The 13,471-nt window shown below is 45.9% G+C and overlaps 1 protein-coding gene across 6 annotated transcripts in view; it reads left to right on the top strand.

The window, feature by feature from the left end:
* The window catches only part of PNPLA7 (patatin like phospholipase domain containing 7), a 170,537-nt gene that overhangs the window by 43,850 nt on the left and 113,216 nt on the right, over window positions 1-13,471 (top strand). For all 6 annotated transcript variants that reach the window (XM_066580080.1, XM_066580078.1, XM_066580079.1 and 3 more), the window contains 4 exons: window positions 1,501-1,666; window positions 3,611-3,694; window positions 8,768-8,868; window positions 13,216-13,374. In XM_066580080.1, the coding sequence (XP_066436177.1) occupies window positions 1,501-1,666; window positions 3,611-3,694; window positions 8,768-8,868; window positions 13,216-13,374 (510 nt within the window). The remainder of the gene's footprint in view (window positions 1-1,500; window positions 1,667-3,610; window positions 3,695-8,767; window positions 8,869-13,215; window positions 13,375-13,471) is intronic.

Here is a 13,471-nt window from a genome sequence, read left to right as displayed (position 1 = left end):
TGGCCGCTGCCATGGGTTCCCATAGGAGGTCATGCAGCGGCTGACGTATTTCTGCCCAAAAGATAGTTCCAGGACTATCTTTTGGGCCCGACGTAAAAACGCGCGGTGCTATATTAGCTGGACAGGCGATTTTACATTGCAGGAATATGGCCGTGTGATTTGATGCATTGGAATCCAGTGCATCAGATCACAGCGTATATTGTCCGACCATGAAAACGGCGGCTGATATACGCTCGTAGGAAAGAGCCCTCAGGCTGAGCTACAACTTGGTTTTACAGACACAAAAACTGGCTGAAATGTGTTACCATGTCACCGGCCCTAGGTAGGTTAAAAATAAAGGAAGCTGTGTTTCAGATGGAGAGAGGTCATGATGTTGGAATCAGCGGACAGGCAATCACGGGTTTTGCAGTGGTGATGGCTAATGGATAATATTACTGGGACACAGTTGGATACTATGACAAGAGTCACACATTTTGCATCAAGCTGGCACTAAATGATTACAATTTGTATAATTTTATGTGAATATGGCATGTGTCAAAATTTGAAACTTTTTACTTTGCCAGAAAATAGTATAACTCTTTAAAGGGGCTAGGCCATCAATAGTTTGCTACTAGACAATCTTTTTAATAAAGGTTTTTCAGTGGCTAAATCTCCTATTGTGAAGAGGCCCTTGTGTCCCGGTATGATCCCAACTGTGATTTATCGCAACCTTTCTTACGTAGCTGATATAAATGGAGCGCAGGTAGTCAACTTGTCTCTCATCTCGGTCTAACTTTTCTGAAAATCCTTCCCTTGCTGGCTTTAAAAATGAACAATCGGGCAATTAGAACTCCACAAATAGACCTTGTGTCCTGCCGAACGTGTGTGCGCAGCTCCTCCAAATCTCCATCCTGCCGTTCTAGTTCCCTCCAGCAATGGTATTGCAGCTAATGAACAAGTTCAGACAATGTTTGCGGATCGATTACACCTCAGTCCTTCTGCGTCATACGTGGCCTGTAAATTACTGTGCCTCTTATTTGTGCCTTTACTTGACATTTTTGTTTGTCTTGCTGCAATGTGAAAACCACTTCATTCTCTCATTATGGAGATAGCCGAGCGATGACCCTTTTTACTGTGTGATGGCTAAATGATGGCACTGGTGCTGATGGAGTGTTTATAATGTCCCCCTTATCCCTGCATATGGTTACTGCATCCCTCTTGCTTGTAAAGAAAGCGACCCCAACTATGACCTTCAGTTAACACTGTACACCGCTTCAGGATATGGTTGTGACCTGGACGAGCTCTCGGCCGACAGGCATTTGTATGTACGGACAGCATGGCTCTTTCACGATGCAATGCGGCACAGGAGCTCCGCTCATCTGCAGAGTGTTGTGCCAGTCAACAAGCTGTACGTTTCCCCAGGGTAGAAATAATGAAGCAAGTGCAAATATATGGTTATTGTTGCTTTAATGGAAATACACGTACAGTCATATTATCCTTAATGAAATGTGATTTTAACAGGAGAGTCAGGCAATTCCTTTATTGTCAGTCGCCAGCCTGACCTCAGGCACTGGAAGTGGCAAGAGTGTCAGAAGACAGCTGTCCAATGTGTCTGTAGAAGAGGACCATTCAGATCGGACGGAGAAGCCTGCTGAGAGTCAGTCCGATCAGGATCCAGGCATCATAGGTGAGTGCGTGTGTCTGTAATACTGTGACAATGGCTTGTACCAAAGGGGATGGCCTATGAAAAATGGTCCTCCCCCTATATACAGGACTAGCAGAATTATCCGGCTTCGCACAGGTCTGTTGTGTATCTGTGTGTGCGGTTGAAAGCGTTGCTACTCATATGAAGCCCCCGTAATAAAGTACAGTGCGTGCAAAAGATTTCCAAAAAAAGGGTTTTTACTGCAGAAAAGTGAAAAAACCTAAAAAAAGGTAAGAATTTTGGTATCGTAACTGTACCAACCCGCAGAAAAAATGGATTGTGTCATTTATGCTGCATGATTAACGCTGTAAAAAAAAAAAATCCATGGCAGAATTAATGCGTTTTCTCTCCCTGCTATAAAAAAAAAAGTTCTACAATACAGTCAATGTACCCAAAAATGGCACCGATTAAAACTACAGTTCGCCACGCAAAAAAACAAGTCCTTATACGGCCGCGTCGACGGAAAAATAATAAAGTTATGACTTTTGATAAATGGAGAAGAAAATCCGCCAAAAATCATTGCGTCCTTAAGCCCAAAATAGGCCATGTAATTAAGGGGTTAAATCCTTTTCTTTTACACTTTTTTATATTTAGTCCCCACAGGAGACTTATTATTGCTTCTACTATATACTGCAATACTTCTGTATTGCAGTATATAGCAATTTTTGATATTGCCTTTGAAACCCTGCCCTTCGGCTGGTCCTGATAGGCATATATGCATTGCAGCGCTGGGAGCCCTCAGTAGGCTCCAGGCTGCCATGGTAGCCCATCAGCCCCTGATGATGTGGGGGGCATGAAGAGGTTTTCCCTCTGACTGTTTAGACGCGTGGTCCGCTTTAACCACGACACCTAAATGGTTATCTGCCACGATCAGAGCTAATTTTGATCGCAGCAGTTACCGACCGCGGTCACAATAGGGCAACACTTTGGTGGTGGAACATGAAAATCGCAGTGCAACATTGCATCCAATGCATGTTGATGGGGGTCATGTTGTGACCTCGGGCAACCCTGACCTGACAGTTGCAAAAAATATAAAGCTGTTGGCTTTTTGATCACAAAACCCTTCCACACGGTGTGCCGTCGTAGACTGCCATACTAGTTGTCTGTGACCTCTGGGATTTGGCTGTTTCACAGTACAAAAATAGCAGTGCAACAACAAATCACACTCTCCCCCCCCCCCCCCCCCCACATCTGATCTTTCTGTGACTTGATGTCATGTAACCAAAGTCTCAGTGTAACCCAAGCCTTCATGTGGCAGAGCTTCTTAAAGTGGAAGGCCTGCAGCAATCTTAGCAGCTTGTTAAATTGTAGCAGCGTGATAATGGCTGTTGTGATGATAATGATGTAAGTGTGACACTATGAGACATTAATAGAACCCGAATGAACGTAACACTGCATTTGAGTTTGATACAAACTGCAGCCGGTGAGTGCAGGAGGTGCGATGGATGAAGCAAGGGTTATGTTTTTTTTGCTATGCTTTTCTTTGCACACCGCAAAATTTGTGTGTGTCAAAAAGAACAGTGTGAGCTGGCCGCACCTTCTATAGTTGGCCTTGGACTGTAGTCCTACAGATTGCCGTTCCTATATATCGCTTTCAGTCATTAGTTTTGTGTGTTTATTGCGCTAACACTATAAAATGAAAGCAGTGAGGCAAATGGTGAAAGTACTTTCAAGATACTTTCATACCTTGGGGTTGAAAGGCGCATTGGAAAATCGCAATTTTACGGAAAATCGCTGTGGTTTTTCAGTGCCGTTATCAACTGTGTGAATTTTGTAATGAATAATAGGTACTTAACTAAAACTCCAGAAACCATTTTACTTTTGCAGCAGAATTTCGGTTGGTGCTGATCATGTAACTTCATGTCCAACACATTAGAATGGCTCTTTGTTATATTGTTCTCGCAATATTTTTGTTCTTTTCTTCAGACCCAAACAAATTTACAACAACTGATGGTTCAGGCACCGGTCATCGTAGAAGTCGCTCCTCTTCCAGCCTTGCTGAAATCCCAGGTGAAGGAAAAGCAGACTTTTTTTAGATTTCGTGTTTGCTGTAAGAGCGCTCGGCCAAAATGTACGGTTTAGGCCGGATTCACACAAGTGTATTTGTGCACCGTATTAAATCTGTGCTTCCGTGAAGAGAACCCATCTTGGTCATTCCTTTTTCTTTTATAATAAGATACATGGTATGCTCTATTTTCCTCTGCATTTGTGCAAAGAGCGCATACTGAACTCATTACCCTAATTGCTAATTTCAATGTATAGTTGCGTGTTTTATTGCTCATGCAAATTCGCACATCTTGTGTGCGCAAAAAGTACAGTAAAACATACAAATGCAAATGCGAAGCACCCACTGGACAAACGTGTGAAACCGGCCTTCGTGTCATCTTTAAAGGGAACCGGTCATCAAGTTCATGCTGTTCGAACCATGGGCAGCATGAACCCGGGGACAGGTATGCCTCCGTGTATGTGGTGGTCTGAAAATCTGCAGGGTTTTGAGAATAAGGCTGGGTTCACACGGGGCGTATTTTCATCGGAAATCTCGCGGTTTGGCCGCAGCAAAAAGCGCGAGATTTCCGCCGGAAGAACCGCCGCGGTTTAAGCCGCGGCGGCTTTGAAGCGGTCCGGCCGCATGCTTTTCCGTTGCGGCCGGCGCTCCCATAGAGGAGAGCGCGGCCGTAACATAAATAAACAAAAAACCGACTGTAAACAGACATGCTGCTTCTTTTAAGGCTGCGGCGGCCGCAGCCGCGGTTTCAACCAGATTTACCGCAGCGGATTAGCCGTCCCGTGTGGGCGAGGTTTCTGAGAAACCTCGTCCACATGGCTGGCTAATCCCGAGATTAGCGGCCGCGGGCGGTTTTGCCGCGGGCGGATCTGCTGCGGCAGAACCGCGGCAAATCCGCCCTGTGTGAATCCAGCCTAAATACACTTTTGGAATTTGACTCTAAACAGAGCTCTAAGTCGAGGTGGGCAGCACTGGACTCTCGCTGCCCGCATCATGTAGACTGACAGCTCTCTCCCTCTGTGAGTAGGAGTGCAGTTCAGAGTCAGACTTCAAAGTATGTTTTTTCTGAAATGCCATATTTTTTTGGAATAAAACATGGGAGTAATGGGCATACTTATCCCGCGTTCATGCTGCCCACTGTTTGGACAACATGAACCTGGCACCAATGATTCCCTTCAATGTTTCAGTAAGGCTCCTTCACACTGGTAAGCACGATATCGCTCTCTTGCCAGCGTGTGAAAGCCTGTGTGGATGTGAGGTGCTTTCATGTGCAGACCGCCTCGCATCTCTTTGGACATGCTGCAATATGTTTCCTGCATATCATTGCATCGCGGTACTATACAGTAAAACATCGCTAATGTGTATGAACTGATTCAAAAGAATTGGGTTTGTATTTGTATGTCTCGCAAACGCACAAATCACACCAGTGTGAAGGCACCCTAAGTCGGACCCAAGTTTCTTATTCAGCATTTTCTTATACAGTGTTTTTGGTGGACTTGCAAAACAAAGTCTTAGCAGATAAGGCACACATTGTAGTTTGCTGCTTTGTTACTAACCCTAACTTTCATTTTAGACATCAGACGTAGTGATGAGACCCAAAGCCAACCGGACACGAAACATCCCTTTAAAGGGCTGCCTGTAGTAAAATAATAAGCTGACTTCCAGCGCTGCAGCCCCCTCTCTGGTTTCAGTGTTTTTTTGACACAGTTGGTGTCACAGGAAATCAGATGATCGCTTCAGCAGTCACCTGATTTCCTGTGACGTCAGTAGTCCTAACAAGCTCCAGAGAACGTATGACGTGCTGGATGCCGAGTACTGCTCAGTTTTATTAATTTATTCTATTTTATTACTGAAAGCCCTATTTAAAGGGATGTGGTCTAGTAACTGGACAACCCTTTTAATGGGATATCTTACTAGTATGCTGTCAATGTATGCGGTGGGAAAATTCCTTAAGGGCACCCGTACACGCTGACTCTCCTCTGCTGCGACCACCTGCAGATCTCTGGTGTTTGCTGGTTGGCACCTGGATTTTAAGCAGCAAATCCGGGGTCAGTCTATCAAATCCAATCAAATTGTCTGCCATTTATCATTGAATGCCCACTTTATTAGATGCTTGCTGCCCTTTCATGATTGGCACTTCCCTGTATAGAAACTAGAGCTACGACCATAAAGTGCAGCATAAAATCACGTGACAAGTTTTTCGTGGATCAGTTTCAGTGTGAATCCAAATTAGATGCGAAAATCCAGCAATCGGCGCGACTTCCAACGAGGCCGGTCATCGGTGCTAGACTAGCCGGGGTCTCGCCGCCAACCGCGGGAGTTTTTCCCATGTAACGGTGTGGAGGGTATACCGAAAATGGGGCGATTTGAGGAAAAAATTATCCAGTGAAAAGGAATCTTACGGAAGGAAGCAGTTAATCGCTGAAAGGGGTCGGAGGAGGATGTCAGGAATCGTTCTGACCAACAGGCTGCACAGTCAGCTGAATACAACGCTGGAGCTCCAACTAATGTGTCCGAACGCACAACTCGCCGTTCCTCCGCACGGATGGTATAACAGCGGACGACCAGTTCCAGCGCCATTGTGTCTAAGAGAAACAGAAAGACTCCAGCGGGCAAAAGAGCACAAAACTTGTATCACTGAGCAGCGGAGAAACATCTCCTGGTCGGATGGATTCAGATCTCTGTTTCCGATGGGAGATCAGAATTTGGTGCAAGCAGCATGAATCGCTGACCCCTTCCTGTCAGCCGGTCAGAACATGTCAGCACTGACATCTAATCTGCAGGAAGCTTCCTGTCCGCAGGGGCCGGTATTCCTGCAGGAGGATTTCATCACCAAGTGGAATCTACAACATGATTTATTGCTGCAGTTTTGAGGGCCGAGGGAGTCCAACTAATGAACTGGTCGTTCAGTGTGTGTCGCACTATTCCATGTACAGACCGATGATAATGGTAATACTCCTTGTCCGTACGTGTGAGGCTGCTCTTCAGGATGGTGACAATCACTGTTATGTAACCGCACAGTCTTGTATCTTTGGGATGATGGTCCGCAGTCACTGGTAAGGCTTCATCCAATAGTAACTAGGAACGGTTTGCAATCTCTCCGCAGAGAAAAGTAGTTGCCGTGTTTTGCACCTTTTTCAATTCATCCAGGCCGCCTTACCTTCCCCCTCCAAACTGATCTGTGATGTGAGGTACTTCCTTCACCGCCCTTCCTTTAATTGCATAGCAGCAGATTTTATTCCCCCTTTCCTACTGTTCCTCCTTCCGAGAAACCCCTATTTATATCTCCTCGTGTCGGATTAATTAGCACTTCTCTGGTATCCAGCGTGAGCGGAGCGCTCCGAGACTTGGGCTGATAACAGCTTTGCTTTTAAAACATGAAAGCCATTTTCCTTGGCAGCGGTGTGGGCTCCTCTAACTTTAATAAACAGGAGCTAAACTAAAGGACAGCTGCAGGTTCACGCAGGATTGTTAATTAAACTTGTCCCTTCATCTCAATGCCACATGGGTGCGCTGACTGCTGACAAAACACCCGGCTGTAAAGCTTTCTACCATGCTGATCTAAGAGCAACTAATAAGTCGTTAGGGGTCTTAAGACATTGACTTGTCTTGAATCAATTCCACAAACTCTCAAGAAGACCAGGTGGTTTATGGGTTTAATTTAATTTTCATTGTGTAGTCTACAAAGTTTAGGGAGACCAAGAACTTTATATGGAAAAGCCTTGCAGAAGCCAGCGGGGTGCTTCCATACCTCACTTTAATTACTTCTCTATAACGTAGGAGGTTAAGCCTACTAAACATAAAAATCCTTGTCTGATTTGGACATTGACTCATGTCATCTGCACCTCCATAAAACTTCTCCATAGTCTGATGTTTTTATACTGTAGAAGCAACAAAAACCTAAGTGTTGCCATGATCCTGATTGTATTGGCTACTGTAACACACTACTCATCGGTGTTCCCCGCATTTAACACTTCAATCCACCTTGAGAGCAGCAGCCAGGCTCCTCTATCTTCCCCCCCTGCGCCCCCATCCCCCATGTGCCAGTCACTAAAGTGGATCCCCTCCCCCCCTCCCAATCTGTGCCGGTCACTATAGTGATGCCTCCCACCCCCATGTGCCGATCACTAGAGCAACTTTTTAGCGGCGATATCACTGTCGCCTGTGTGAAAGAGGCCTCCCTCTCATCCATAAAAGCTCTCCCCAGTGCTGCACCAGTTCTCCGGAATGCACTACCCCAGACATGCGGGTTATCACACATATACCAAATAACTGTGGTAATATCCACAGTTTTAAATGAGCCCTAAAAACACATCTCTTCAGGGATCACTTTCCCCAATCTAACTCTTCTCTGTTTGCTCCTCTTCAATAATTACCCTCAGCACCTGATCACCGTATCCTCCCCCCACAGCCCATAATCCACATCATATCTATACATACACAGATAGCAGATGGTGAGCAGTTTATACAGCTGTATCTATACACCCTATTTATATATGATGGACGAACCATTGGACACCACAAGCACTGCTACCTCTAGTATCGCCCCTTTATCCTCGCAGGTGAGCAGGACCCCCACTCCTATTTCCTCACAGTTGTAAGCTCTTGTGTCAGGGTCCTCACCATTCTTTATTATTTTTAATGTTTGTAATGTCCGATTTTGTTTGCATGCGGACCTCTGATGTGTAAAGTCCGTCTCCATGTATTTTAAGTGGCACCTGACAAAGTTATTTGTGGTGCTAAAGCTGCCTATGATCAAATGACTGATAACAAAATTGGCGCACTGGTATGAGTGGCCTACTTGAGCCCCCCCCCCCCCCCCCCCCATATTCTGTGCATATGCCTTGATGGAGGATATGGATTGTGCTCTAACACAGATATCTCATGTTAATGCCCCTGTGGCTGGTGTATGGTTTTTGTGTCCCTTAAGCTATTTGCTTGCCATCATCCTGACATTGCTCCGCAGGTGGGGAAGGTTTTATAAGATCAGTATCCAGTATTACTAGTTTCAGCAAACCGTCTATGATGATTCCCATTTTAATACATACATGTAATATTTTTTTTTTGTTATTTACTAGAAAGCCCAAAAGCTGCCAAATCGGACATGGACATGGCTTATGAGAGAGCCCGGGTGAGCCTGACCCCTGATGACTTCCCTCCCAGTCCCGTTATGAACAAGGTGGGCATCTGCTGCAGTCAGGTTTTGTATGGTAGACATGTGAGGACTGTGTGAAGTGGGACACAGATTGAGCTGCTTCTGTGGACTCATCCCAATCGTCACAAGGCCTGTCCTAACCCGTCCTCTTCTCAGCTCTCGATTTTCAGATTAATACCTTAACGCTTGACTGTTTTCTGCCCGCAGCGATTGTCTGGGGGTTGATGTAATGAGGTAAACCTATAGATGGATAACCTGCATTAACCCCTTGGTGACTAGCTGTGCAAGGTTTTCAGGGGTCGCTAAGGGGCTATAGGCCCTGTGTTTTTGTTGGCCTAATCTAAGGTCCGCATGGGAATCCCGTGCAAGAAGGAGCCGGATGTGGGAGGACAGCCGAGACCCTGCACGAACGACCGGAAGCAGACAAACCTCCGTTCCTGAGGTTGATACATTACATGCTGCGATCAGTAGCCATCACAACATGTTAGCTGGTGACAGGGGGAGGTAGCTCCTCCTGTCATCCATCAACACCCCTACACCACATAAGTAGTGCAGTGTAGTGTACCAGCGATCACATCTAGAAGTCCCTTGGAGGAAAAAAAAAATGCATTAAAGTTCAATAAAATTTATTTAAAAAAGAAGAAAAAATCTTTTCCCCCACAAACCCCTTTTATCATAGAATAAAATACTACCCATTACCTATTGCTGCGTTCCTCATGACCCATACTATAACAATATGTCCGTAATCCTACACCGTAACCGACGGGAAAAATATTCAACATAAAACCTTTTTCATTCATCCACCTTCCAAAACGTAATTGAGAAGTCAGCTGCACCGCAAATGGTCCGAAAATAAACTGCAGCTCGTCCCGCAACACAACCAAGGCTTTCCCACAGCGCATTTGGTGAAAAAAAACATGTTATGGATCTTGTTTTTATTGTAGAAAAATACTGACACATAAAGTCCATAATTTAGCATCGCTGCGCTCATATTCACCTGCAGAGTAAATGTAGCATTTCATTTATAGTGGACAGGGAACGAAAACCTAAAAAAATGGACGTTTTTTTTTTTTTTTCCCATCCTCTTCAAAAAAGAATTATTAAAATGTTAAACAATACATTCTATGAATCCCAAAGTGGTAACATTAGAAGGTAAAACTCATCTCACAAAACAACAACAAGGCCTCATTTGGCTATATTGATGAGAAAAACCTTTTTCCCATTTGAAAAAATCTCAACTCAAACACCCCCACATATTTGGTATTGCCACGTAGAAGTACGAAGTATTAAAAAAATCACAGCATTGATTCTGCACAGTGAGGCTGTAAAACAAATAAATGGAATCGCACGATTGTGTTTGTACAAATTTTGAGCGATAATCGTTGTGTGTAAATGGGCCCTAACTTTCTCTTTGCTTAGTGCTGCCTCCTAGTGGCAGTAGCTATAACCCCGGTCTGCTGTGTCCCCCAATGACACGGACAAGAAAACAAGTTTTATTTAGGCCGGCTGCACACAGGCATATTTACATTGCGGAATCTGCAGTGGGAGCCTGCCCCCAGATTGCGCAGCAAATACCGCCCATAGCATTCTATGGAAAAGTGCTTTTTCCTGCACACAGGCGGAAATCAATTGCAATTTACTGCTCGGGAAGGAAAAATCGTAGCATGCTCTATTTTTGAGCTGATTCCACTTGGACGGCTTCCATTGAAGTCAATGGAACCCACCCGATCCACAGCCCTTCCGCAAGTTACACTGCAGAAAGGCCTGCGGACCCGCGTCATCGCCGAGCAATAATTTTATTTTCTTGTGACAGCGTTCCAGGAAGACTTGTTCTCTGCAGGATGACTTGTATTTATAGTGCATTTGCACCTTTTATCCTGAGGGTCAGTGTGATTTACGGCGATACCAAATAGCCTCTGTCTGCCTTTTAAATGCCACTGTGTTAGGAGAATAGATAAACGTGTGCAAAATGGGAATTAATCTTGCCGTTCGTTCCCTTTCTTGAGGTCATCATGACGGTGTACAACGGAGGTCGCTGCTCTGCTGACCTGTAGGGACAGGAAGAGGCAGAGGATACAAGGATCCCCCCCTCCAAACACCAGTGTGTACCAAATGACCACACTGACTAATCTCTAACCACAAGGTGGTTTATTGTCCTCGCAAACTTCTATACATACACATTACCTCCCGTGACAAGAAATAAACATGTCGGCAGGGGGGGGGGGGCAGCCTGTATGCTGCCATGATGACCTCGAGAAAGGGAATTAACGGTAAGATAAATTTCCGTTTCTCCTTACGTCATCGTGACAGCATACAGTGGAGGAATAGCAAATAATAGCAAGGGCTTTAGGGAGGAACTACGGCCTGCAACACCTTCCTTCTGAAGGATGAGTCACGACTAGCCTCCAAGTCCAGTCTATAATGCTTAACGAATGTGTGGCTAGAGGCCCACGTGGCCGCTCCACAAATCTGATCAATGGAGACGTGTGTCCTCTCCGCCTAAGAACACTCTACAGCCCGGGTAGGGAGAACCTTCAGTCCTTCGGCCTTCTCTTTAATTAACGTGGATAATTGATCGAGCCAGCCAGCCATGGAACGAGCTACGGAAGTAGCCGCAATATTTGATTTTATCACGAGGCCTGATGCTGACCAAGGTCGACGCATGACTGCATCCACCTTACTATCCATGGAGTCTTTCAGGTGTGACACGTCATCAAAGGGCCGGCCCGACCTTCTTGTCACCATGGCCGCATCTATTTTGGGTATTTCATCAATGGTGGCAACGTCATCTTCTGAAAACAGAAGTCGGTCTTTAAAGTCTTTTGAGACCAGTAGACTATGTTCATCGCATCGCCACTCACTTAAGATCAGTCGCTTACGAGTAGTATTTACGGGAAAGACCGACCTGCGTTGCGGTAACAGACCCGCGAACACCTCGTCCTGCGCTGTGGGGGTTGTTGCGCCTCATCCCCGACCTGCATGGTCTTATGGAATGCTTAAAGCAACTAATCCATGCTGGAGGAGGAAAACCAGTATTGCTTTTCCTCGTCACTCAGTTCCCCAAGTGAAAATTCTTCTGCTACATTGGAATCTGACATTGGAAGCGTCTTTCTTGCGGCCCCTGAGGGTGCTGGCTGGAGCTCCGCAAATGAAGACTGCGCCTCTTCACGCACCACTGCCCGGATATCGAACATGAAAGGCGATTTTTCCTCTTGTCGTAATTTAGTTGTACATGATGCACAAAGCGATTTAGTGTAAGCTTCATCCAACTTCCCCAAACACATTGGGCATTCTTTACTCCTTCTCCTTGCCTCCCTAGGCTTTTGAGTATCCCTGCCCTGCAAATGACATGGAATACCCAGTGAGTGGAGTGAGTGTGGTGCAAGTGCATTTAGGTCGGCCCACAGGACCACTTACAGTCTGATGACTCTGGGGATCTTCTCTGGCCGACTTCTCCACAGCGGGTCCCGGAATCCTTCCTTGGTACCGGTGACACCACCAGCAGCATCCCTCCGTTGCTGGGGTTTATAAATTTCTAAATTGGTGGATTTTCCACCTTAGGCCACGCCCCTCACATGCACTGGCTGATGCCCCACCCCCTTACGGAGCGGCTGCCATTAGTCGCATCATCAGAAGTGACATCGGGGCTCTGAAGCTGCGGCGGCCGCCGGAATGACTGCCACGGTGGTGTCGGCAGCCCATCCTTGGATCCTACCCACACAGCCTCCCAGTTGGGACCTAGATGAGGTACTTTTCACTGGGGTATCCGTGGCTGCCAATGCCTGATGGTGGAGGGGAGATCCTTTTATCCTCTGCCTCTTCCTGTCCCTACAGGTCAGCATAGGCACGACCTCCGCTGTATGCCATCATGATGACGTAGGGAAAGATCTGTGCGCTCATAGGAGGATAAGATGATGAACTGGAAGAGAATAATAGCAATGGTACAATGCCAACGACAATCCAATCTCACCAATCACATTGGATTGTCACTTCTCCCGTGTCCCCAATGTCACTTCTCCTGTTGGTAGTGAAAGCCAAGCTTCATTTTTGAAACGCCGACTCCTATAGCAATCCTTTTACTCTGAGTAGATCGGTACAGACAAACGTGAAACTTAGAGGCATGTGGGCCGAGCAAGTGGCTTCCTTGCAGCGCGTGTCGCATCATTCCGCTGCTACGTGTGTCCCTCCACACGCAACTGTGTTCATCTATATGGTTAAATGATCTGACCAATGAAGCTTGGCTCCCATTCTATTCACCGACTGTCAGCCTGCTCTACATGTAAGACGAATGTCTGTAAGGGGTTTCTGGGGGAATAAAGCGGCCCCTTTACTGCTGCGGTGTGAGCTTTGACTTGTGTTGTATTCCAACAGCCTATCTTGAAGAAATCGGTGACGGTTACAGAAACCCCGTCGGCCGTCTATCACTACACAGTGGAAGATTTACTGATCCCGGAGTTCAGTGTGAACAGACACCTCAATGCCGTGTTCGAGGCTGCCAAAAAAGATTTGTCCACTCTCATAAAACTTCAGGTAAGGTTGGGTTTATTTTATTATTTTTTTTTTTTAAGCACATTAGAATCTGCAGCTTGTGAATTTACTCACCATCAGGTGGCGCTGTGCAGCCTTT

This window comes from Eleutherodactylus coqui, chromosome 10 (assembly GCF_035609145.1).
Source record: "Eleutherodactylus coqui strain aEleCoq1 chromosome 10, aEleCoq1.hap1, whole genome shotgun sequence".
NCBI lineage: Eukaryota > Metazoa > Chordata > Amphibia > Anura > Eleutherodactylidae > Eleutherodactylus > Eleutherodactylus coqui.
Note: the sequence above shows the minus strand (reverse complement) of the source record. Positions and strands in the feature narration are given on the sequence as shown.